The sequence below is a fragment of the Cnephaeus nilssonii genome (genome assembly GCF_951640355.1).
Source record: "Cnephaeus nilssonii genome assembly, chromosome: 6".
NCBI classification, from domain to species: domain Eukaryota; kingdom Metazoa; phylum Chordata; class Mammalia; order Chiroptera; family Vespertilionidae; genus Cnephaeus; species Cnephaeus nilssonii.
The window spans coordinates 47517484-47541743 of record NC_137077.1 but is presented as its reverse complement, the minus strand read 5'-3'; the positions used below and the strand labels follow the sequence as shown (position 1 = coordinate 47541743).

The 24260-nt window shown below is 51.2% G+C and overlaps 1 protein-coding gene across 11 annotated transcripts; it reads right to left on the bottom strand.

Moving 5' to 3' along the window:
* Positions 1-62: 62 nt before the first annotated feature.
* On the bottom strand, positions 63-22042 carry PRPF40B (pre-mRNA processing factor 40 homolog B). Of its 11 annotated transcripts, XM_079773605.1 has the most exons (25): positions 14249-14483; positions 13344-13487; positions 12969-13034; positions 12288-12315; positions 12038-12063; positions 11796-11906; positions 11407-11527; positions 11302-11326; positions 10867-11070; positions 10506-10632; positions 10358-10422; positions 9677-9841; positions 9467-9575; positions 8960-9110; positions 8117-8250; positions 7412-7526; positions 7179-7270; positions 2734-2850; positions 2371-2508; positions 2069-2164; positions 1810-1896; positions 1462-1639; positions 1144-1205; positions 888-1031; positions 69-787 (listed from the first exon to the last, which is right to left on the bottom strand). In XM_079773605.1, exons 1-25 carry the CDS (start codon positions 14264-14266, stop codon positions 695-697), a joined length of 2616 nt encoding a protein of 871 aa, XP_079629731.1. In that variant the 5' UTR covers positions 14267-14483; the 3' UTR covers positions 69-694. The 11 variants fall into 11 exon arrangements, with proteins under 11 accessions (XP_079629737.1, XP_079629738.1, XP_079629735.1 ...); XM_079773609.1 differs by having other exon boundaries at positions 64-1031; positions 14249-14786; XM_079773610.1 differs by adding an exon at positions 21889-22042 and having other exon boundaries at positions 65-1031; positions 7179-7526; positions 14249-14329.
* Between the last annotated feature and the right edge of the window lie 2218 nt (positions 22043-24260).

The window sequence follows — 24260 nt, the reverse complement described above, 5'->3', positions numbered from 1 at the left end:
AGGGCTAGGGTGGCCATTTAGTTTGATCTTAGCCCTGCGGATAGAAAGGAGGCTGGGCAGAGCTGCCATCTGCTTGGAGGTGAGCACAGAAACCTGGGAAGGGGAATCAATCAGGCTAGTGAGCGCCAAGCACACAAAGGGAGGCACTACCATTGGGCACTAGCGCCCCCTGCTGGCCATGGGTGCGCTGCCCACTCCCCAGCCCACTCCTGTAGTATATGAAGACAAAAGAGCCACTGGCCATGTTATAAATATTGTTATTTATAAAACAAAACACACATACACAGGGTCCCAGGGCTGGAGGAAGGAGTGGTGGAGCCCCAGGGCCCCGTGCAGGCAGGAGCAGGCACTGATGCTAAAAGGTAAGGACCCCGCCCTCTGCCACCCAGGCTGTGTCCACCAGCCTGTCACTCTTCCCTGGAGGCCCCTTCTCCCATTCTATCTACTGGCACCACCCACCCCACGTGGCATATACCACCAATCTTGTGTGGGGCTGAGGGCAAGGACTGCACTAGTTGTCCGGGAAGTAGGGGACTGTTGAACACCACGAGCAACCTCGGCAGGTGCTGGCAATGGTGTTGGGAGTGGGGGTACTTGAGGAAAAGTGGACACAGACCAGACTAAGGAAGAAGTCTGGGGCAGACGGTGAGGGTGACCGAGTAGCCACAGACCCAAGGCAGAGCCGCTGGTCAGTTCACTGGTGGTCATCCAGCTGCTGCAGGAGTGTCCGCCGCCGCCTTTCCAGCTCGCCCTCACTCAGCTCGCTTTCTGATGTGTCCCAGCCCGTCTGGGGGAGCAAAGGCACAGCTCACCCACAGCCTCCCCTGAAGGCCATGGCGGCCTGGACAGAGCGCTGCCTGGGCTGGGACCAAGCACCTGCCTCTCACCTTCTCCTTCTTGATTCCAAAACCTGGGGAGCGATTAGGGAGCTCTGCCAGCCGGAGCTCCCTGTCCTTGTCCTGTTCTGGTTCTTTCTCATCACTCTCCTTGCCAGCTTTCTCCTCCAGGTCTGTCACACTCTCAGGACTGTTCTGTAAGAGTCCAGAGCCCGCCCCCTCAGTTCCTGTGAAGGACAGCTGGAGGCGGGTGGAAGAGATCTCACACAAGAGCAGGGCCTTGGGCTGAAGTTCCTTCTCTACGCACCGACTTGTGTCTTCTCTTTTTAGCTTTCTTTTTTGGTTTCTTGGCTCTCCGAAGGCCATGATCTGAAGATAGAACCCCCCACTAAGTTCCTGGGAGAAGGGAGGGATCACCCTTTCCTCTGCCACAGTCCATCTGTCTGCTCACTCTTCAGACAGGGACCTGCCAAGGAAGTCTTCAGTCCGGTTTCCTCCCTTCCAGGGAGGGGAAGTTCTTCCTCTCCGACAGGTGCAGCCCTCCCAACCCGCTCTACCCTCACGCGCTGTGGCTCCCAGGGCCTTCTCTCAGTTGGGCTAACTTCTCCAGCTCCCAACTGCTTACCTGATCCAAGGAGAAGACGGGAGGATGGGGAGCCCCGTCCTCCAAGGGCAGCACCCCCACTTTCAAATGAATCAAGTGAGGAAGAGGGCTCAGAGCCAGATTCGGAGGGGTTCTGCCGCCTCCGCTTGGGGGGCCGGAGAGACGGTGGGGGCAGCTCCTCCTCTTCCGACTCGGAGCCCTGGGCAAATCAGCAGGTACATGTCAGGCTGACATCCCAGAAGCCCTCTAGTCTGGGAACTGGGGGCAAAGAGGAGGATCCAAGGCCAAAGGAATCCCCAAATCTCCCTCCCAGGGAGATGATCCCCAAGACAGTCCAGTCTGACCCATACCCTTCTACCCAGCACTTACTGAGGGCGAATGGGAACGTTTGCGATGGTGCTTCTTGCCTTTTCTGCCATGCTTCCGGCCTTTCGTGTGGAGGTGCTGGCATTCAGACTGGCAGAGGCAGAGGCACCGGGGTTAGCCTCAGGACTATACAGGTTACCTAAGCCCTCCCCCTCCTCAATATCCAGGGAAAAGAGAGCCCGAGAGGGTGGGGAGGTCTCTGGAGCCGCCCTCGGTGTTTAAGCACCTGGGACAGGGGCAGAGGACCAGAAGCTCTGCTCACCTCCAGTACCTGCAGGAACTCCCGGAAGAGCCGGATCCGCTCCGACTCCAGGGTTATCTGCTCAAAGGCTGAGTCGCACACAAAGCGCTCACGGACCTTGAACGGGAGAGCACTGCTGATCAGACCAGCCCCGGCACGGCATGGGTGCCGCCATAAGCACAGGGCAGGGCTGGGGCGGAGGAAGGAAGGGAGCCGGAGCTGGCCCAGCTGTATTATGAGTGGGGTGAGCCCCCACTGGTGGAGAAGCACCGCTGCCCTCAGGACTGAGGGGGTGGCGTGTGGTGCCAGGCTGCAGTCCTGACCTCTTCCCAAGCAGTGCCCAGCTCCAGAGCAGGCACGGCCTGCCTCAGCATGCTTCGAAAGGCAGCTTCCCTGCGCCGCAGCCTTCGTGCCTCCTCCTTCTCCCGCTCTCTCTCTCGTGCCTCTGCTTTCTCCAGTAGCTGAGGGCAAAAAGCACACAGTACAGGGTCACCCAGCGGGGTGGATGCCTGGGCCCCATCAGGCATACCTTAGGAGGTGGGAAGTTGGGGTCTGGGCTCCTAACATCATCCCCTGAACGGGGGTATAGTTACACTGGGGCAGTGAGTGAGAAGGAATGAAGTCATACACAGGGATGAGTTTCAGCAGAAGCCTTGGCTACAGCCCCGCCCTGCCCAACCCCTCACACTATTGAAGGTCAGCTTGATGTTGCCTGCGTCCAGCGCAGCAGCCCTCTTGTCAAAGCTTATGACGTGGGCGAAGTCCTCAAAGGCTGTGTTCACCTCCACACAGAAGCCCCGGTCCTGTGGGCACAGCAGCGCATGAAGCAAGGGCACCTCCAGGGCAGGCAGAGGGGTCCAACTATAGGATGCTCAAGAAATCCCCCACCCAAGAGGTCCACAGGACTAAGATGCATCCAGAAACCAAGTCCTCACCACCTAATGACAGCCCCATGCCTAGCCTTGCTGAGGTTGTCACAGGGGACTGGAGGGTTGGATCACATGGAGAAGGTTGACGGGAAGCAGGGTGTGTGTGCACCATGCCTACTCATTAATGCCTGAGTTTATCATAATTAGTTCTTTTTAAAAATCCTATAGACCTGGTATTCCCAGGTGGCCTCCCATTCAAGCACTAACCCTGCTCGACCCTGCTTAGCTTCCAATATCAGATGAGACGGGGCACGTTCATGGCGGTAGACTCACAATTAGTTCTTTGTTCCTTTGGCTTAAAGCTTGGGCCCTCCAAGGGCTCAGTAAGTTCCTTGCATTCTCAGTCAACCTCTGCTGGTCCCACTCTTTGGCTGTATTTATTGAGTGCTAGCTACCATGCTGAGTGCTTCACACACAGCTCATTTAATCCTCACCTATCTAAATGTATGCACTGAATCCTAGTCTCCTAATTTTATGCAGAAGGAGAAACCAGAGCATTTGCCCAAAGTCAAATAGCTGATAAGTATATGGCTGAGTGAGAGCTCTACCCCAGGTCTTTCTAACACCAAAGCCCGTACTTGTGGGCACTACACCCACATAGATCACTTGATCCACAGCAGAAACAGAGGCCATCAGGTGTGCAACTCCCAAACAATACTAAAAACCTCACATTCTCAAAGCACCATGGGGCAGGCTGTGATTCTCATCTAAGATTCACAACACAGGGCTCAGGAACGTTATCTCACTTGGCCCAAGACAACTGGGTTTGAAGTCTGGCTCTGCAGCTGGGGCACAGGCCCAACTTCCCTTCCTCTCCCTCCACACAGCTCTCACTTGCTCCAGCCTTCCTGCCGATGGCAAAGGCATACTCTTCTGGCTTCTTCCAAGAGGACTTGCTCAACTCACACTCTCCAGTCCTTCTCACACACATCAATCTCTCTCTTGGGAAACTGAACGCTTCAATCTCACCTCTTTACTGACTCCTTCCATCCCTCGCACACCTCAGCCTGGAACTTCTTTCCACCCTTCCTCAGGCTTAACAATCTGCTTGTTTTCCTTTGTTTTAAAATATTTAAATGTAGCACAAAGGAAAATGAACAAACATTTACTGAGCCTACCATAAGCAAGACATTACAAATGTTATTAAATTCTCACAACCGTGCACATAAACCTATCCCCATTTTACAGATAAGGACACAGGTTCAGAGCCGTATAACTTGCAGAGGTTTCAACCAATCAAGAGCCAGGAGTTACCTAACTCTTAAAGCTTGTGCTGCACCCACTCTACCCCCTTCGTGGACGCTGCTCTCGCAAAGGTGGTTCATGTCCTAAGAGGGCTCCTCCTCTGTCCTTGCTCATTTGGTCCTCAGCACCTCTGCTGTTCACTTCTTCAAAGATCCCCTCCAAGGTCCCCTCCTGTCTCTCGGACCCCCTTTACTGTATCTCTTGCATGCACTTTTGCACCTGAGAACAGCACTTAGTCTTTTCAATCGACACTGTCCCTAGCAATCTCATTCTCCACCTCTCATTTTCAGACCCATACTAGATTGGGTATTTCATAGGCACTTCAAATTCAGCAGGTCCTAAGAAAATTCATTTCTCATGAGCACCTCTCCGCTCCTCCCCCCATATCTCCCAGCTGCTCCAAGTTTGGGGCTCTCTGCATTATCCTCTGGGATGATGCACCACCACAGTCTGTGCGTCTGGTGGATGGCCACAGGGCCTCCTGGGCTTGTCAAACTTCCTTTGGCAGAATCCCAAAAGGGGAAGAGGACGTGCCTAAAGCAGATTCTTTCTCCAGAGGTGTGGAGAGACGGGACTCCGTGATAGGCCTCTGCAGGCCTGTCCGTAGTACCAGAGCACTTGTACTAAAAGTGAAGCATCCAATAAAATTTAGCTCTCCTGGGACTAGATTTCTACTTTATATGATTACTAGAGGCCCGATGCACAAAATTTGTGCAAGAGTAAGCCCTCCTTCCCCTGGCTGCTGGCACCGGCTTCCCTCTGGCACCTAGGACTCGGGCTTTCCTCAGGCCGCCAGCAGGCAGACACCCAGGACCCGGGCTTCCTTCGCAGCCCCTGCTTTGTCCGGAAGGACATCTGGTCTAATTAGCATATTACACTTTTTTTATTATTGAAGATTCTATTTAATATATGGTGCTTAGTTTATTCCTTCTGGCCCCCAGGTTGTTTTTAAGAATAATTTCCCAAATGGAATTCTTATTTTCTCCAGCCCGGTTCTAGTTCTTCCTGCTTAATCCTTACCAATGGTGCCATCATCCCCTCTCGCCTCACTCCTTCCTTACCCTCAATTCCACACGCACACAAAAATCTGCCAATTTTACTTCTGGGTGACTATCCTACTATTTTAAACTTTCATTTTTTTTAACAGCAGAAACATTTTTCCCCCCATAAAAACCTTATGCAGAACCTTGATGTATAAAAGAGAAGCTGCTGTACATGTAAAGAGAGGAAAGAGCATACCGTTCTATCCTCCCTCACCCCCATGCTTGTCCCAAGGCACCTCTGAGGAAACCTAGGGAGCCTCAAAGAGCTGGAGCACTACCGCTCTCTCCTCACCTGCCAACCCATGTCCCGCCCAAGCTCAATCCCCACCTAGATCACTACAGTAGCCTCCTGACTGCTCTCCCTGCTCACCTCCCGCACCTCTGACCCAGCCTTGAGAATCCAGGGCTGCTCACACTTTTCTATCACATGGCCCCGACAGCAGAGCAGTGGTCTCGGGGGAGTTAGGAGAGGATGACTCAAGCTCAAATTTTATTTTAATTACTTGCCACTATCACTTTTAGTATCCTGAGGCTTCAGGTACTAGCTTATTCCTAAGGATACAGCCCAGTCTGAGAGGTACTATACTACACTCTCACCAGGGATTTCCCAAGGCGTTCTGATCAGATCATCCCCCAGCTCCCCAGTACTTACAAGATAAAAATCCAAATTTTAGCATTCAAGGAATTTACACAGAGAGCTCTACCTCCAAACTGGGACATGTGGTTCCAGAGAAACAGAGGAAGCCACAGGACAATATGGTATGTCTTACTTAAGGTCAGTAATTTTAAAATATTAAGTTTATATTAATTAGAGAAGCAACACGGTATTAAAATGTAATACCTGCATAAATTTATAAGGCAAAACACATGAAATGCTGAGTGTGCAGTGGGGCATTTTTAGCTTTATTCTCAGATCTTTCTCACCTCAAGTACCAAGTTACTGCCCTTGGTAATTAGGTATACCTTGGTGGAAAACACCCATTTTTCAGATGAGGAAGCTGAGGCTCAGAAAGGTTAAATAATCCGCCCTCAGTCACACAACTAGTAAGTGGTTAAACTGGACTTTTACTCCAAGTAGTCTGCCTTCATGCTCCTAACAACTACGCCTATTGCCTCCTCAAATGCATTAGAATGTTCTTCACTTCCACCAAGAAGTATGCTTTCTCTGTTTTCTTCATCAGAAGCACAAGGCTCTCATAGTCCATCACTCACTTTTCCACCTTTGATAGACATGGATATTCAGAACTATTTCTCCAGTGTAAGAAAAGCAAAGTGTATGTGCGATGGTAAATGTCGACTGAACTCGCTGCCACGACAGGGAGTGACGCTAAGGATGCCATACCCCTTCCAAGAGACAGTGGCATCTCAGCTGGAGTCCACTGAATGCCTTGCAAAACCAGTGTCCAATGCTACTAAACAATCCAAATTTCCAAAAGAAGCTGAAGATGTGCAACTGTTGATCTTAAAACGTTAGCAAAAATTCCAAACTTTTCTAAAACACTGCAGACCAGAAGGAACCTGTCTCGGGGCTTTGATTAACTACGCTTCTTGTTCGTCAAACCCTGTTCACCCCTCACTTTTGCGCCTGTAGTTCCTTATGCCCAGGACCTCCACCCTCCTCCACCTAGTTGCTCTTAAAGGTGCATTTTAAATGTCAATTCTTCTGATTCTTGTCTCTGTAATAACACTTGTGTAACAGCTGTCACATCTATCTTCCTATTAGGCCATGAGCTCCTTATGGGCAGAAATGGTATCTTATTCATTTCTGTGTCCCCAGGCCACATAAAGGATCACAGTAGATGCCTAGTGAACTGAGCTGCAATGCTCCTGCAAAACAGGACTTATCAGGGAGTCCTGTCTGGAACGTGCCCTGTACCCAGCCTGCATCCATCCACAACCACAGGCCTCCCTCACCTTAAGGATGTCCTTAATGATCTTCTTCTCATCATGGAATCGTGCCTTCAACTCCTCCACATAGAACTTGAACAAGTCCAGAGGGGTGGAGCCTGCGGGAGGAGGTAGGGAGGGGGGCCTGGCGGTGGCAGCTTCCCGAGGCCTGAGGGTCGGGTCAGGACCCGGGAGTAGGGACGCAGAGAGGCTGGCAGGGCAGGAAGCCAGGCCAGAAAAGGGGAGCCCGGCTGTCTTACCCGGCTGGCCCAGCATGTTGGCAAAGCGGACATCAGTGCTGACCGCTGGGTACAGTTCCATCCAGGTGGACATAGAGTGCAGCTGCCCTGTCTCATGCAGCTCATCCAGGAAGGTCTGTGCAGGGAAAGGCCGGTTATAGGGAGAGTGAGACAGGGAGGAAGGCGGAGCCAAAGGAGGAAGAGGGGAGATGGCAGGAGAGGCAGGGACAATCCAGATTGAGGAAATGCAGGCCAGGGAGCCAGAGATGAAGAGACACAGATGGGGAGGCAGAGAGCAATGGGAAAGGAAAGAATGTAAATATAGAGAGGGACAGACTAAAACATGGGAGTGAGCCAGGCTGGGAGGCAAAGACACAAAACTTGCCTGTAGCACAACCTTCCTATGACTTGGCTTCAACTTCACTTTGTGTTACATCTGCCACCTCAAACCTGGAGGATAAGCTTTGCCTGTCTGGCTCCCCACCAAAGGCAAATAAGCAGCCTAGCTGCCAAGCTGCCTTTAGGGTACTCTCTGCTGACAGTTTCTAGGTGGTGCATACATCCCATCTCCCAAAAGGAGCAAGGCCAAGGTGAGGGGACACAGCATGGGAAACCTATAGGCATAGGCAGTCTTGTGGAGGTAGACAGAGCTGAGCACAGACAAAACAGTGGGCCTGATATGGTCCGGGCAGAGCTGAGCTCTGTTCCAGGGGGCGGCAAAGGTACCTGGAAGGCCTCCCGGTTCTTGCGTTGCTGGCGCCGCTCCCTAAGCCGGGCCCGCTCCCGCTCCTCCTCCTCCTCCCTCTCCAAAGCTCGGATGTGCTCCTCAAAGCAGATCAGCGCATCTTCCTTGTCCATGTCTGACCACAGAGAGGAGGCTCAGCAGGTGTTACACCAGTGGGATACCCTCTCGGTTCCCCACAGCCCCACTGCTTCGAGGATGCTGCCCCTGTAGGTGCTGGGGACAGCCAGGGTGGTGGGGCAATGTGAAGAGGGCTCTGTGGGAGGGAGCACTGGAACGGTTGTTCTTGAGGAGGGATCATTAATTGCATAAGAAAAAAATCAGCAAGAATTCGGCTCTTGTAAATTTAGTTACCAAAGTCATCATGTTTATGAAATCAGTTCTCTTAGGACCTAAGGTTTCAGTTTATGGAACTGGGAATCAATCAGGCTGTGACCCAACTTCAGAAAGTGTATTTCTGATATTGCCAGTGATTCCAGGCCAACAGCAGCTTATTGTAACACGTGTGACCAGTTAATGCCCACAGTGCCATGGCAATTTAAGAATTCCCATCAGCTATAACAGTCCTCATCTCCAGGTCTTCTGATTCCTATCCCAAGTTCTTCTTCCAAGGACACACATCTCAGATCAACAGTTGGACCCCAGAGGGAGAGGGTAACCTGAGCATTCTGGCATCTCCAGAATCCAGAGTACAGGGACTGAGTGCTGGGGACCCCTAGATGTCCGGGAGGACAGGAGGTACAGGTGAGATGTGTGAAATAGGCTCTGGGGACCCAGGTCAGTGATGAAAGGGGAAGGGACAGGTGGGAGTGGAGGCCCGGGCTTACTCTGAAGCTGATGGTCCTGAGCAAAGCTGGGGTTATCCATGAGGTACTGCTGGGCCTGGGACCATGTGGTTTGGAAGTTGACGCTACTCATCCCATCCAGGATGCTCTTCAGGGCCTGGATATTGCGGCGCCGTAGCTGCTTGGCCTGTTCCTGGAGAGGCAGGGCAGACCGAAGTACTTAAGTGGTCCTGGGCAGAGGAGGATTTGGGGGAAAGGAAGGTAGCTAGGGAACCCTAGGAAGGCCAGATGCAAGGCTTTCATGTCCCCAGAAAGGGGAAGGAGCACAGATTACACACCAACCCCTCAGCGAGTCCTTCCTGCCCTCCAATGCCCTGGGTTATAGCCCAGAGCAGAAATGAAGGGATGTGCGAGTGCTACACCAGCTTCAGAGTAAGGAGCTAGGACCCTGGGGCATCGGAGAAATTAATGACCCTGGTCCATAAGGAGCAAAGAAATGAAGACTCTAAGATGAGACTGGGGCTGATGGATGCAGCCCATGACGATTACCTTCTCCTTCTTGGCCAGGAAGAAGAGGACATCATCATAAACCTCCTTTCGATCCCTCTCGGGGACCACAGCCCAGACCTCCAGCTCCCCAAAAGTCTGTTCTGCCCGCCTGTGGAGCACATGAGCTGTGGGTAGGCAGGCAGAGACCAGAGGCCCTGGGCACATGTGGTCTCAGGGTCCCCCAGCCCCGCCCCAGCCCAGGCCCCTGACCGGTAGCGGGTGGTGGAGGTCATGCGCTCATGCTGCTCCAGGAAGTGCTGCAAGGTCTGCTTGGCCTCCTTGGCCCTCAGCCGCGCCTCTTCCTTCTCCTCCTTCTCCCGCTGCGCCTTGTAGGCATTAAATGCCTGCTTTTTCTCACTCAATTTGGGCAAGGCACTGGGTGGGAAGAGGAGTCAGCCTGAGCCACCCTGTGGTTCATGCATGGCACACTGGGAACAGGTCTCCACAGACCTGAGTGAGGGGTCTACGCATGGGCACAGCAGGCTGCAGGGGCTCCAGGGTACAGGGAGGCAAGAAAAATCTCTGGGATGTGGGGAAGGGGGAGAGGTAGTGAAGGGAAGAGATGGGTTCCAGGACACTGATAATACTCAGCCCTTACTCTTTGGGGTGCTCAAATTATAGTCAGGAATCTGCCCTAACCTTCCCCCTTCCCCCAATTAATTCAAATCAATTCAATTCAACAAGCATTTATTAAATGTCTCATATCAGATACCTTTCCCTCCTGGAGATCCTCCATAGCTTCTCTTCCCCTTGAACCTTCACTCATCTACCACTCTCCTGACCCTGGCCCCTTGGAGCCCAAGTATCGAGCTGGGGCTTCTCAGCGAGTCCCTGACCCAGCTTCTCTCATGAATAGGGTCTGAAGGCCTGGCTCCCTCTGCCCAGGCCTACCTGTAACGGGGGTCGGTGACCACCATCTTCATGGCCTGTTCCCATGAGGCATTGGAGGGGACAGCCTGGAATGGAGCAGGTGGGTGTCACAGAGCCTGGCCCCCTCCAGCCCCCTCCAGGCCTACCCTGGGAACCCCATCTCCCGTACCTTGTCCCTCAGCAGTTCCTTAAAGGCCTGCTTTGCCTTCTCACGGTTACTCCAACTGAGGCCAGACCTCTCTGGTTCTGGCTTTGATTCTTCTTCCTCTTGTTGTGGCTGATGCTGTCCAGCAGAACTGGGGAAGCAAAGGAGATTCAGCCACCACATCCCCCAGCCCCCGTATGTTTCAGTGTCCTGGGTGATCAACAGCAAGCCACCCGCTTCTTGCTCCCTAGGGCAGACCTTTTCTGCCTTTTAGAGGCCACGCCCATATCCCCACACCCTTCCCAAGAGGCCTAGTAGAGGTAAAGGGTTGAACCAGGCTGGCAGCCCGAGGCCAGCATCCAGAATGCTGTGGGGACAGCCTCACCTGCTGGGGCCCTCCTCTGGCTGCTGCAGGAACCCCTGCTCCAGGGGCTGGACAGCATTTGACACATCGCAGTCTTCACTCCCACCTGGCTCAGGTTCTAGGAGGCCCATAGGCAGTGGGGTGGGGCCAGGAGGTGCAGGTGGGGGGTCAGGCTGTGGCTGAGGAGGCTGTGGCTGTAGTGTCTGGGGCTGCTGCTGCTGTTTCCTGCAGGCGAGCCAGAAGGGCAGAATCCAGAATGGAGCAGGGAGAGGTGGTCAGGCGCTGGCAGGACTCTAGCCTGAGAAGGACTGGGGACAGAGTGGACCACTCCACAAGGAGACTGAGAGCTCGCTCTTCCTTCCACAGAGCAGGGATCATGGGGAGAGAGTCCACTTCCACCCCTCAGGTGGTCCCAAGTATGGATGGATAGGTGGGCAAGATGAGCAAGTTACTCACCCTACAGCCTCTTGTTTGACTAGAGCTGCAATGGGAAAAGATACATGGTCACGAGGTAGCAAGGGCCACGTTCCACAGCCCCCTATCCAGGCCCACCATCCTCACCCTCGAGGTCATCCAGGTCCTTTGGCCGGGTCCAGCGGGACTCCTTACTCTGGTTGTTATAGTAGTAAGGTTTGCCTGTGTCCGACTTGTACTCTTTCCAGGGACTCTGGGACAGCAGCAGCTATAAGAAGATGGGTCAGACAACATCAGTGGGCTGATGGAGCTAAGGTGACACTGTGAGTACAGGGACCCAGGAGTTTTTAGCTACCACCTGGCCTGGCTCAACACGGGGCAAGGTGGACTTCCTGAGATCCTAGGGAGGTTAGGGTTGTCAGGGATCTTGGGATCACAGGAACTATAATGTGTATGGTTTATAGACTCAGGGGAGATCAAGCACTTGGAAGGGTCAGGGCAGCTGAAAGGAAGGGCCAGAAAGCCTAGCTCAGGACCTCCGCCTTGGACTTGAGCACGCTGGGCTTCTCCCACACGGACTGCTTGTCGTCAGCATTGTAGTAGTAGATGCGCCCATCAGGGGCTACATGCTCACTCCATAGGGCCCTCTGGGGGAGGGGGGGCACAGAATGGTGGTCAAGGCCCCTTTCCCAAAGCTTCTCCTCACCCCAAAGACTGAACCATTAGCCCCCCACTTTCAGCCTTTCTACCCAGAGATCCCTGAGCTGGAAGAACTCACCAGAGGGCCTGTCCCAGCCACAGCAGCTAGAAAAGAAGCCAAAGGAAAGATACTAAGTCCTTGCTCCAACCTGCATCTTATGCCCATCTATTCCTCCCTTACTCCATCCCCAATATATATCCCCTGGTCCCATCAACATCCCAGGCTCCCTGGCATCCCAACAGGCATGATCCAGGGTGGACTCTAGTCCCCTCTCCCCTGTACCCCCCGACCTCCGAGCCTGGGGGGAGCAGGCCCCCAGAAGACTCACAGCTGGCGGTGTCCACACCTGGAGCCGTCTGCCGAAGAAAGAGGAGGGGGAAGGGTTGGGGCCAAGCCCAGTGGCCCCCAGGACCCAGGCCATGGGGGATCGAGAAGCAGGCCAGGCCAAGATCCATGTGTCCTGCTACCTAACACGCTTCCCCCACCCTCCTGGGTGGTGGCTCTAGGATCCCCAGGGGGAATCACACAGCGACTCCTTTCTTTGTTTTCCTCAAGTGAGAGTATTTTCTTGAGACCCATCCCTTCCACAGTGGATGCCAAATTCTACATCCTACCCAGACTACTACACTGAGCAACAGCACAAGAAGGTACAGCGAGATCCCCAAGTGCCACTGTTTTCTCCAGAGACTAAAAAGACATGAAGAGGGACTCTATTTAAGTCCACAGTGCTAGCTCTGTGAGGTCAAGCAGTGTCTGGCATGAGTGTGTTCCTTAAGGGAGATGGACACAACGGCGAATAACAACGGAGAATGTACATGCCTTTGGGGAAGAGTGAGAAACAGGAAGAGCTAAGTACATGGCTGGAGAGGACTCGTGTGGGGAATGCTGACAGGGACCAGGATGGATCCGATGAGAAGAGAGAAAGAATGGAGGCCATATCCCTGAACTCCAAATCAGACCCCCACAGTGCTGTAATACAGAGCTGCTTCCTGCTGGCCCCAGTGCTTACCGCTGCCGTGACAGGCACTGCAGGCATCAGCATTCCCGGCATCATGGGAGGCACCATTCCTGGTATCTACGGATATAAAGACAAAAACCAGCTACAGAGGTGGGGGCAGGCACAGGCTTGGCAGGGACCTAAGAGATTCTGTTGTGTTCATGATCTTCACATGGGCACCTCCTCAGGCAATCCCCTGAGGGATTATGGGCTTCTAGCCTAGCCTAGAGTTTTCTCCAGCCATTCAGCAGACAAATCCACATCGGCCTGTCCCAAAGCTCCCTAACTGCCCTACCCAGTTCCTGAAGTCCAGATCCCCAACTCTCACCTCCATCCCCCGATAAACTGACAGGTTTTCTGAGGTCCTGGTGCAGAGAAGAGGATTACCTGTGTGAGTGGTGGTGGTGACCCCATTGGTGGTAGCATCGGGGGCATGATGCCAGGTGGCATGGGGGGGATGGCTGGTGGTCTCTGACTCATGGGTGGTAGCCCCATGGGAGGGAAGGGTGGAGGGATTCCTGGAGGGGGCATCTGGAAATGAGGAAAAGAAGAGATGCTGAGCAGAGAAGACACTGCCTTGGTTCTGGCAGAAAACATCCACTTGTCTCTCACCTGAACCTTCCACCCTGGCTCTGAGGCAATTCCAAGGTTTAGCTTGCTAAGCACAAAGTATGAAACTGCCACCCTCCTCACCACTAAGAAAGACTGGTAACTGGGGGGGGTCCTCTGGGTCTAATAGGCAAGCACACAGCTTCTTGAGGTAGGGAAGGGAGAAGGAAAATAAAAGTATAACCAACACCAGCCTGCAGCTGGAAGGCTCCATTTCTTTAGCAACTCTCCTCAAAGAGGCTTCTCAGATGCAGGGCCAAAAGGCATGTGTCCAGGTACCCAAATCCCCAGTCCCCTGCCTCCCACCCCTTTTTCTCCAACTCAATGACTATCAGTTGCTAGTCCAGCCTGACTTATGTGGCACATTTTTAAAATACAGATAAGGAGTAGTAAAAGAGACAGACAGCCCACCCTGCCCTCACACTAGCGGGGTCTTTTCACTTCCACTTCTACGCTAGCCCCAGTATGTCCCCAGGACAAAAACACAAAGGAGGAACTGTCAATTTTATGAACGGAGAGCTGAACAGCAGCGTCTCCTACCCCAATACCCCAGCAAAACCATCCCTCTTCCAAGGGTAGCAGAAAAGGTTTTTTACACGAAAACCGTGCAGCAGTGCTAGGGACTGGGGAATTAAAGGGTGCAGGCTGGAAAAGCCAAGCCCAGGGAAAGACATAAAACTTACGAAGGGTGGTGGCATCATGGGGGGCCCCGGTGGGAAGGGGGCAGGCGCTGCTGGGGGCCGGGGACCAGAATCGGGAACCGACTGTTGAGGGAGAGAAAAGTCATAGGACCCAGGATGGGCAAAGAGATGGGCGTTTGCAAAAGGGAAGCAGAGGGGTGAGGATAAAAAAGGAGCATAAATTTCAGAGAAAGAGTCCCCAAGACCAACTTCCTGCCCACTCCCAGCTCTGAGCCCTGGATAGGTCTGCTTTCTCTTCCACCAGCCCAGAGCCAGCTGGCTGAGCCCCTTCAATGTCATCTTTAATTTAGAAGTTTCCATTTTGCCAAAGCCACAGAAAAGTTGGAGGAGGCTGTACTACAGGCAGACTGGCTCTGCCCAAGGCATTTCATCCACTCTCCTGTCTGTAGGCAAAGCTGTGCCTCCCTCAGACCAGTTAAACTGTGGCCTCTCATTCATAAAATATCCAGGCAGTGGCCTCTTTTCCTGTTTCCCCACCTGAATTCAGCCAGGTACAGAGCCCTCTAAACACAAATAATAACTAGTCCTTCGTAAGTACTAGTCTCCCTAAGTCTCCTCTACTACCAGACCCCTCCGCTACCTGGCCTCATCTTCAGTCAATCACTCTTTGATATCTTCCACTCCCAATCACCTCCTTAATCTCTTTAGATGTACTCCTCCTCCCCTACACATCCTGAACTCCTCTCCCTGTGGGTGAGGCTTTGAATTTCCCCATCCTACACCTAATGGCTGGCCATGTCCCATCCTTTAGTTCTCAGCTTAAATATCACTTACTCTAAGAAGTCTTCCTGACTCTATTTAAAGCAGATCCTCCCAATTTATTCTGTCTGGTCTCCTTTTTTGTTTCCCTTTAATAGAGGGTAATAACATTCCACAAGGGCATGGATCATATCTGACTTGTTGAAAGTTGGATTCCTGGAACCTGCAAGAGTATCTGGCACATAATGGGCACTCAATAAATAGTAGATGGATCAATGACAAGTGAGAGAGCAAATACTCTCTATATAGAACCTTCCAACTCTAAATATTCATCCTACAGATAAAGCCTCATATGGCCAAAATGATGTCTATACAAGATTTCCATTTCAGCATTATTTGTAAAAACGAAAGATTAGAATCAGTCTAAATATCCACCAATACGTCTTATAAGTGTATTTCTAATAGCACATGATCTCACTCATCTAGGGGAAATAATGAACAACATAGACTGATGAACAAGAACAGACCCAGAAACAAGGAGGCATGGATCAGACTGTCGGGCCTCAGGGGGAGGGGAGGGAAGGGTGGGGGTAAAGGGGGAGATCAACCAAAGGACTTGCGTGCAGGCATATGAGCCTAACCAGCGGTTAAAAACAACAGGGGGGTGGGGGCATGTGTGGGGAGGGGTGTGGGATGGGAATGGGGGGACGAGGACAAATATGTGATACCTTAATCAATAAAGAAATTTAAAAAAAAAAGAATTCCATCTTGGTAACACTAAAAAAATATATATATATCCACCAATACGGAACTACAAAATTACAAACATAAAATGGAATACTACGCAGTCATAAAAAAAACAATGAAGAAGCTCATTGTCTTGATATGAAACAACCTCTAAGATATATTAACAAATGGGGGGAGAAGCAAAGTGTTGCGAAGTTTTATCACTTGTATAAAAATCGGACACAAAAGATGACAAATTGGTGGGAGGGGGACTAAGGTGGAAAGGAGATTTATCACTATATGCGCTTTTGTAACTTTTAAATATGCACTCATATGACTATGCCACCCATTCAAAAACACTTTAAGTAAACTGAGGTGTGGAGACGCAGCCAAAAGGCCCTACCATCCCACCTCTTTGCTTGAAAGGAGGGGGTGGTAGGGAAGAGACTCAGGGAAAGGTGATCCAAGAGCCACCTTACTGCTGCCCAATTATTCCTATGTTGAGAAATCTCAGCTCTTTTTTTTTTAAAGGAAGGCACCAGAGTCCTGCGTAGTGCTCACTGTCCCTTTGGCCGCTGGGCTCTCCTTTTCTTTTCTTTTTATTTATTTATTTTTAATATATCTTTCTCACTTTTTAAAAAGATTTAATAGCGTGGGTTTTCTTAATTGATTTCAGAGAGGAAGGGAAAGGGAGAGATAGAAACAATGATGAGAGAGAACCATTGATCAGCTGCCGCCCGCACGCCCCATACTGGGTATCAAGCCCGTCACCCAGGCATGTTCTCTAACCGGGAATCAAACCATGATCTGGTTCATAGGTCAATGCTCAACCACTGAGCGACACAGGCCGGGACTCTTTTCTTTGCTTCCAAGGCAGATCAAGCAATCTAAGAAATCTCAGCTTTTAAAAATACTTTCTAATCTCTACCTTTACCATTATCTGTGCCTCCTCTCTTCCTGCCCATCTTGTCCTAAGGAGAGAAGGGGTAAGCCAAACTACTCCAACTGAATCACCTTTTCTCAGTGTTCAACTCCTCTAGTCCTGTATCAGACCTGCTCCTCCCCTGATACTTTCCTCAGCATGGGAAATCAGAAACTAATCATGTGGGAAGAAATCCAATTCTTTGTGCCACACTTTCCCACCTCAAGCTGCCTTAGGATCCACTCTACCTTCCCAAATGCTATGTAACTATCTTTGTGGGTCCTACCAGGCTCCAGTGGTTTGTTGCCCATGTCAGAGACTGTGCCCCCAGTTGTCCAAGATTAGAAATATGAGTGTCATTCTCCACACCTCCCTCTTCCTTCTTAATACATCACTGAGTCCTATTAATTTTACCTCCTGAAGATTTCTAGAATCCATCTACTCCCCTCCATTTCCTCCTCCTCGCCTACCAACCCTTTCAGCAGGTCTCTCACTCAAATCTGCAGCCTTAATGAGCTCATCAAAATGCACCTCAGGCCCTACCAGTTTGGCTCAGTGGATAGAGCATTGGCCTGCGGGACTAAAGGGTCCCAGGTTTGATTCAGGTCAAGGGCACATGCCCATGTTGTGGGCTCAATCCCCAGTGGGGGGCGTGCAGGAGGCAGCCGATCAATGAATCTCTTATGACTGAGGTTTTTCTCTCTCCCTCTCCGAAATCAATAAAAATATATTTTTAAAAAATGCACCTCAGACCATGTTACTTCCCTGCTTAAAACTCTTCAATGGCTTCCCACTGTTCTTAGTGTAAAGACCAAAACCTCTGCCTAGGACCTGGGAGGCTGTAATAGACTTGCTCCCAACTGCCTTGTCAGACTCACCCATGCTTAACTCCTGGGTCTGTGCTCCAGCCACACTCACCTTCTCTCAGTTCTCCACCTCAGCACTCACCTTTGCGTGGGGTAATCTTCCCATCAACCCCACACATCTCCACTACATATCCTTCACATCTATCGTCCATTATTTCCTCAAAAAGTCTTCCTCCAGTCCTAACCAGTTTGGCTCAGTGGATAGAGCAATGGCCTGCGGACTGAAGGGTCCCAGGTTCGATTCCGGTCAAGGGCATGTACCTTGGTTGCGGGCACATCCCCAGTAGGGAGTGTGCAGGAGGCAACTGAATCGATGTTTCTCTCTCATTGATGTTTCTAACTCTCTATCCCTCTCCCTTCCTCTCTGTAAAAACTCAATAAAAAATATATATATTAAAAAAAAAAAAGTCTTCCTCCAACCCAGCAGACCAGTCAGTACCCTCCTTTACATGCTTGTACACCATATACCTTCCCCATCAGCAATTATCCATTGGAATTTTAGTTATTTGTACAATTCTGATTTACTATTATGTGGCATTAACAAAAAACAAATGCCTGCCAATTAAATCATGCTACTCCATTGATTTTAAGATGCATCTTGCCTTCAGAAATGTTTAGATTCTGAGTCTTGGAATCAATGAAATATCTGCTTGCTGCCTCACTAGGCTGAAAACTCTAAGAGGCAGACTTTGCTTTTGCTCATCCCAATATCCTATCCCCATTGAATTTTCCTCACTACCTGCTATTGACACACAGTAGGTGCTAACAAATATTATTGCATTAATGACTGAATGGTCTTGACAAGTCCCACAAAACAAAGTCATTGGTAAGGCCTAGTAGTTATTCAGGGAACACAGGATGCCAGAGATGGAGAGGGGACTCTGGCAACCACCCAAGGTAGCCCCCTTTTTTCAGATGAGAAAACAAGGGGAATGATAATTCCTACAGCTGGTTAGGGACAGAGCCAGGACTAGATCTAATGTGCCTGCCAGCCCTACTCCCTTACAAGCACAGTTCTTGCCATAGGAAGCAGGTGTTTTTTCACTCCAGCATTTCCCCTGAAACCCATGTAGTTAAATCAGCAAGGATCCAACATTTTCTTCCTTGATAATCAGTGGTGGGTCTCTACTGCCCACCCTACAGAATCTCTCATTTAACATTCAGTCTTTCAACAAGGCCCCTCCCGATTCAATGGCTTCCCTTCTCCCCTTTCACACCAATCACTCCATGTGTTTCTTTTATTCCACTTTGTCTCTCACCTTGTTCAAGATGATCCAATATTCACCTCCTTCGGGTTACCTTTATGACTATTCTTCACACATACACTCACTCCTCAGGATAAATGCTGCACTACTTTGCACCAAGCGACATGCTACTCTGTAGATGTTTGTTGGGTGTTTCTTTACACCACACTTTCCCACCTTGAACTGCCTTAGGATCCTGGGACTGCCTGTCACCCTACTTGGGTGGGGATTTCCCTACATTCAGAGATTGAGTTTTCTTTTTTTAAGCCTCCTCTGAGTTTCTAGTCAGGGCCCTGCTCACAAAGTGCTATGATAAAATGCAGACTCATCCTTAACCTTATTAGATTTTTGAATACTGGAATATTCTAATAGGCAAGTGTGTGTGGGTGCGTGTGTGTGTGCCCACACACGCACATGTGCCCAGGTACCTTTATATAAATTCTCTGGGTAAAGGCTGACTGTGATAAGACAGAGGCAGAGATCTGTGTGGCTGTGAAAAGGGAACTGGAGTCAAATATTGGCTTGGAAAAACCTAAATAATGAAAAACTAAGTGTATATGACCATCTTTAACTTGGAATGGAGATCCCTGGCAAGGATCCAGACACTGGCCTGTTTCTGGATAGAGCAATAGCATGAACATAAATTTCTATGGAACTTCCAAAGCCCTCCCTTTGCTAAGCCTCCCGTGTGATGTGTATACTTTCTTTCTTTCCTGAAACACCCATTCCCCTATCTCTTTTGCTGCAGTGCCGGTACAACTTTGGATCTTATTACACTTCTGGGTGAGAATCTGAAGTAACTCATGTGAGAAAGAGATATAGGAAAGGGGGCTGAAAGAGAAGCAGATCCTGTGTCTTCCTTGGAACAAAAACACATTTGTGGGCTGGGGAGAGATGATAAAGACAACTGATCATCTGATCATAATGTGTTCACCTGGACCAGTGGAAAGACACCCCTCCAAGATGCAATCAATTCTTCTCATCCTCCACATCTAAGGGACATCTCAGAATTGAAGATTCAAGAACAAAAGGAAAAAAGGACAAGAGAAAGAGAAAGAATGGAAAGAGGAAATGATTGCCCTGACTGGTTTTCTCAGTGGTTAGAGCGTCAGAGGGTTCCATTCCCCATTAGGGCCAAATTACCAGCTCAATCCCCAGCAAGGGGCATGCAGAAGGCAGCCAATCAATGATTCTCTCTCATCATTGATGTTTCTATCTCTTTCTCCCTTCCTCTCTGAAATACACACACACACACACACACATATATATATATATATGGCATGTACCTGGGTTGCAGGCTTGGTGCGGACCCTGGTCAGGGTATGGGTGCTGGTTGGGGTGCATTCGGGAGGCAACCAATTGATGTGATCGATGTTTCTTTCTCTCTCCCTTCTACTCTCTCTCATAAAAAAAATCACTGGAAAAATATTCTCAGGTGAGGATTAAAAAAAAGAAGGGAATGGTAGCAGCTAATAGCCAATATTTATTGAGTGCTTATTATGAGCCAAATACCATGACAAACATTTAATCCTCACAACCATCTTAGACGTTATTATCCCCATTTTATAAAGAAACAAGAGGTTCAAAGAGATCAAATGGCAGAGGCAGGTGACCCCAAAGTCTGTGCTTTCAAATACTTCAAAACACTTCCTTCTAGCAAGAATGATGGTGCCACGGGTATTTCTTTCATTCAGATTCACTGGTTTGTTTTTCATGTTCACTTCTTTTTATTTTTTTAATTGAATTTATTGGGGTGACACTGGTTAATGAAATTAATATAGGTTTCAGGTATCGTTCTGTTTTCTTCCCCAATCCTCACACAATTCTGAAATCCTCACACACAGCTAGATGATCCCAAGGTTGCTCAGGTCTGACTCACTCCTTGAAGAGATTTGTGTTGGTAAATGAAGTCTGAAAGGCACCTCTCTCAGAAAGAGGTGGTCATCACCAAAAAGAAAGGTGTCATGGAGGCTGAGACCAGCTGACTATCCAGCATGTGGTCCATCCACATGCTGGCCTTCTTCACCTGCCCTGAACAGCATGAGCCTTCCCTCTCTCTTTTCAAGACCATCCTGGTGCCCCCTCTCCTGGACCAGCAGCATGCTTCCTGCTTGCAAAGATACTGTTTTACTAGAATATATCTTCCATTGCTTCAGTCTAACGTGCCATCTTATTCTCCCTCTGAAGAACAAAATGCTACCTCTGGCCTCCATCTTTTTGGGTTAGGTCTCAGCCTCCTCCTCCTCGGCTTGAGAGAGGTCTTCCATCCCTCCAACAGGATGCGGGGCCCTGGCCGGTCGGCCGGCCTCGCAGGCTTCGTGCCTCCCATCCCCCCATCCCGGGGGATCCTCTGCAGCCCCAGCCGAAGGCCTGCCTCCATCTTCATCCTTTTGTCTCCCCACGTCTTAGAACCCATTCTCCCGAAATCTCTCCTCAAGGACCACTCCAATTTGTAGCTGGAAGGGATGTGGGCTATCCTTCTTAACCATTTCCCCCCCTTTTTTTTTTTCATCGATAGGAAATCTGAGGCCCGAAGAAAAGTAGTGACTTGCCCAAGGTCACACAGAGTTGTTAGTTAGTTGAGGGCAGAGCCCGGGCAGGGACCCGGGGGCCCCTGCGCTCCTATTCCTGGGACCATCCAGCCCCGGGCGGGGGGCGGGGGGCGGGGGGCGGGGGGCGGGGGGCCTCTCTCCTCAGGAGACAGTGCCCCTCCTCCCCTCCGGGGACGAGGCGAGGACTGAGAGGGTCTCGGAAGGGAACACGCACTGAGTCTGGGGAGGGGCATGTCGCACGCCAAATACCCCAGGAGAAACTGGGGCTCCCAGCTCCCCCCTGGTCCCGCAGTGTCCACATCTCCTGTTCCGATCTTCTTTCCCGACCGTTCTCCACAAACCCACCCTTCACGCCTTCCTTTTCTCCTCACCCAGTCACGCCATTCCCATTCCCCTCCCGGCATCCTCCATCATGGCCTTTCCCACCCCTTCTCCCCAAATCCCGGACCCCCTTCCCCCTCCGGGGCTCCTCGCCCTTATCCCTCAAGTCCCTGGCCCTCCCTCGGGGTCCCGCGTACCCCCGGCGGCCTCCCCGCCCCCCTGGCCCCGGCCCGGGGCGCGGGGGGCGCTGTGGAACCGCCCGGGCCCCTCCACCCCCGCACGAGAACGTTACCATGCCGGGGCCTCGGAGCAGCTGAGCCGGCTGCGCCCACCCGCTAGTAAAAGCCTCTCTGATTGGCCAGACCTCAGCCGGGAAGGCGGGACCAGGAGGGGGTCGCACCCCTTGGTGGCCGGGGCTCCGGGCGCTCCCGTCGACCAGCCGGGCCCGGCACCGGCCCGGAGCGCCCCGGCTCGGCCCCGCCCCCCGGCGCGGAGAGGCAGGCCCCGCCCCGCGCCGGGTCCAGCGCCGCCCACTGGAGGCGGGCCGCACCTGCTCCGCGCTCGGACTGACCGCCCTGCGCGGACGCCCGGCTGCACCCAGCGGCAGCGCTTCTTCCTTCCCGCCCTTCGCTCCAGCCGCCGCCGGACCTCGGCCCGCCGCTTCCCAGCCTTCGGCACACAAGGCGCTCGGAGCGGCTGCATCCCTTGAGCTTGCTCCCAGAACCAGGGCCTGAACCGAAGTATTTATTCCGAATATAGGTGTATCTTTCCACTTCACAAAGTGTGTTTTTATACCATGCGTAGTTGTTGTTAATACTTTTTAATTTATTAATTCACCCAGCAACTACTTACTGAGCACCTGATATGTGTCAGGCACAGTTCCCGGCACTGAGCAATCAAAAATTGAAAAAACAAAACAGATCCTCCGCCCCCCAAAATCCCTGCGGTCATGGGGCAGACACGTGCCTCTCACGTGATCCCGAAGTTACTTTTGAGATTTGGAGCAGGGACCCAATCCTCTAGTATTAAAGATGTGAGATAAATGCTGTGTTGTTACGATAAGGGGATTATAACCCATAGCTATTTAATGAATGTGCTGAAGGTGTCGGCTCCAGGCATACATGTGCAGAAAGGCAAACACCTTCCCTCCAAAGCCCGGGTAGAGATGCTTCCTTTTTCCTTTACCCATCATCACTTAGCTGAGCCTGTACTCTCTGTTGGGCACTGCGAGGTGCTGGAGAGGTAAAGAACTCAGCTGGGTCTCTGCTTGCCAGGAGCTCAGAGTCTAGCAGTGGAGAAGTAGGAAAACAACCAACACGAAGTCGGTGTCCTAAATTAAAGGTGACCAAAAAAAATTAATTAATTAATTAAAGGTGACAGATGGGAGGAAAGGAAGAGGGATTCATTCCCGGGGCCATTGTAGAGAGAAACGTCATTGTGGTTTTCACCACAATACCTAGACAGCCTCACATGAGGGAGTAGTCCTGTCGTTTTAAACTTTGTTATTGAGACCTCTAGGCATAGCAGAAGGTTCAGAGGTTCCACAAACTTTTATTAATCAGTTTTTATTTTTATAAAACTTTTCTTCTATGAAGTATTTCTTAGAATACATAGACACCTATTTTAGAGAGTCAAATAATTGTATAAGATTTGTTAAAAGCAGAGCCCTTTCTCCATTTTCAGCTATTTAAACTTTCTTTTTGACATTTACCTTCATGTCTCTAGCTCTCCTCTGGCTGGGTCCTTCCTCACAGGGTGAGTTCAAGGGGATATGCCCATCCATAGACCATATGCCATATCCTGAATACCTGGGGCCCTGGAATTCCCTGCCCAACTTGCTTTGTGGGCTTGTACCAGCTTCTTCCTCGGATCTCTTCTCCCCAGCGAGACCTTGCTGATGGTGTGGGCATTCCTAGGCCTGAAGGGTAGTCAAGGACAGCTCTTTACAGCAAGAGGTGTGAGAACAAGTTAGGGTGTCCACAGGACCCTGTCTCAGGCTCTCTCAATGCAGAACAGGCAAAATCAGAAGGGAATGAGGGTCAGGCAAGAGCCAGGGGCTGCTATTTTCTAGTATAGAACTCTAAGGATTCCAAAAATTCTAATTTAGAACCTGGTCTTGCAAGTCCTTATGAAAGTACTAGAGGCCCGGTGCACAAATTTGTGCATGGGTGGGGTCCCTCAGCATGGCCTTCAGGGATTGGGCCAAAACCTGCAGTCCAATGCCGCCTGCCGCTCCTGCCTGCTGCTCCGGCTCATCCGGGCCCCACTGCACCTGCTGCAGGCTCGCACCCAGTCAGTTCTGATTGGGAGAAGCTCACCAGCCATGAGCCCTGCATCTGGCGCCCATCCCAAGGCGGGTGGGGGGTGACCAGGATGTGATTGGCCCTCTGGGCAGGTGGTGGGATGCCCTTGCCGGCCCAAGATCCGGATCCATCCTGCTGACACTTGCACTGGTTGTCAGGAACCACCTGGTGGTGCTTTTACATAGTTTCTTCCTTGTGGAGCATCTAGGGAGGGGAACAAAGTGGTGACAGTGCCTGAGGCCAGCTTCCAGGAGGCCAGCAGTGCTGTCAGTATCATGCTGGTGGTGCTGGTCCATTGGTGCCTGGCCCATTCTCCGGAGATTGGACCTGCAGGATTACTGAGGGAGTGACTGGCTGCTGC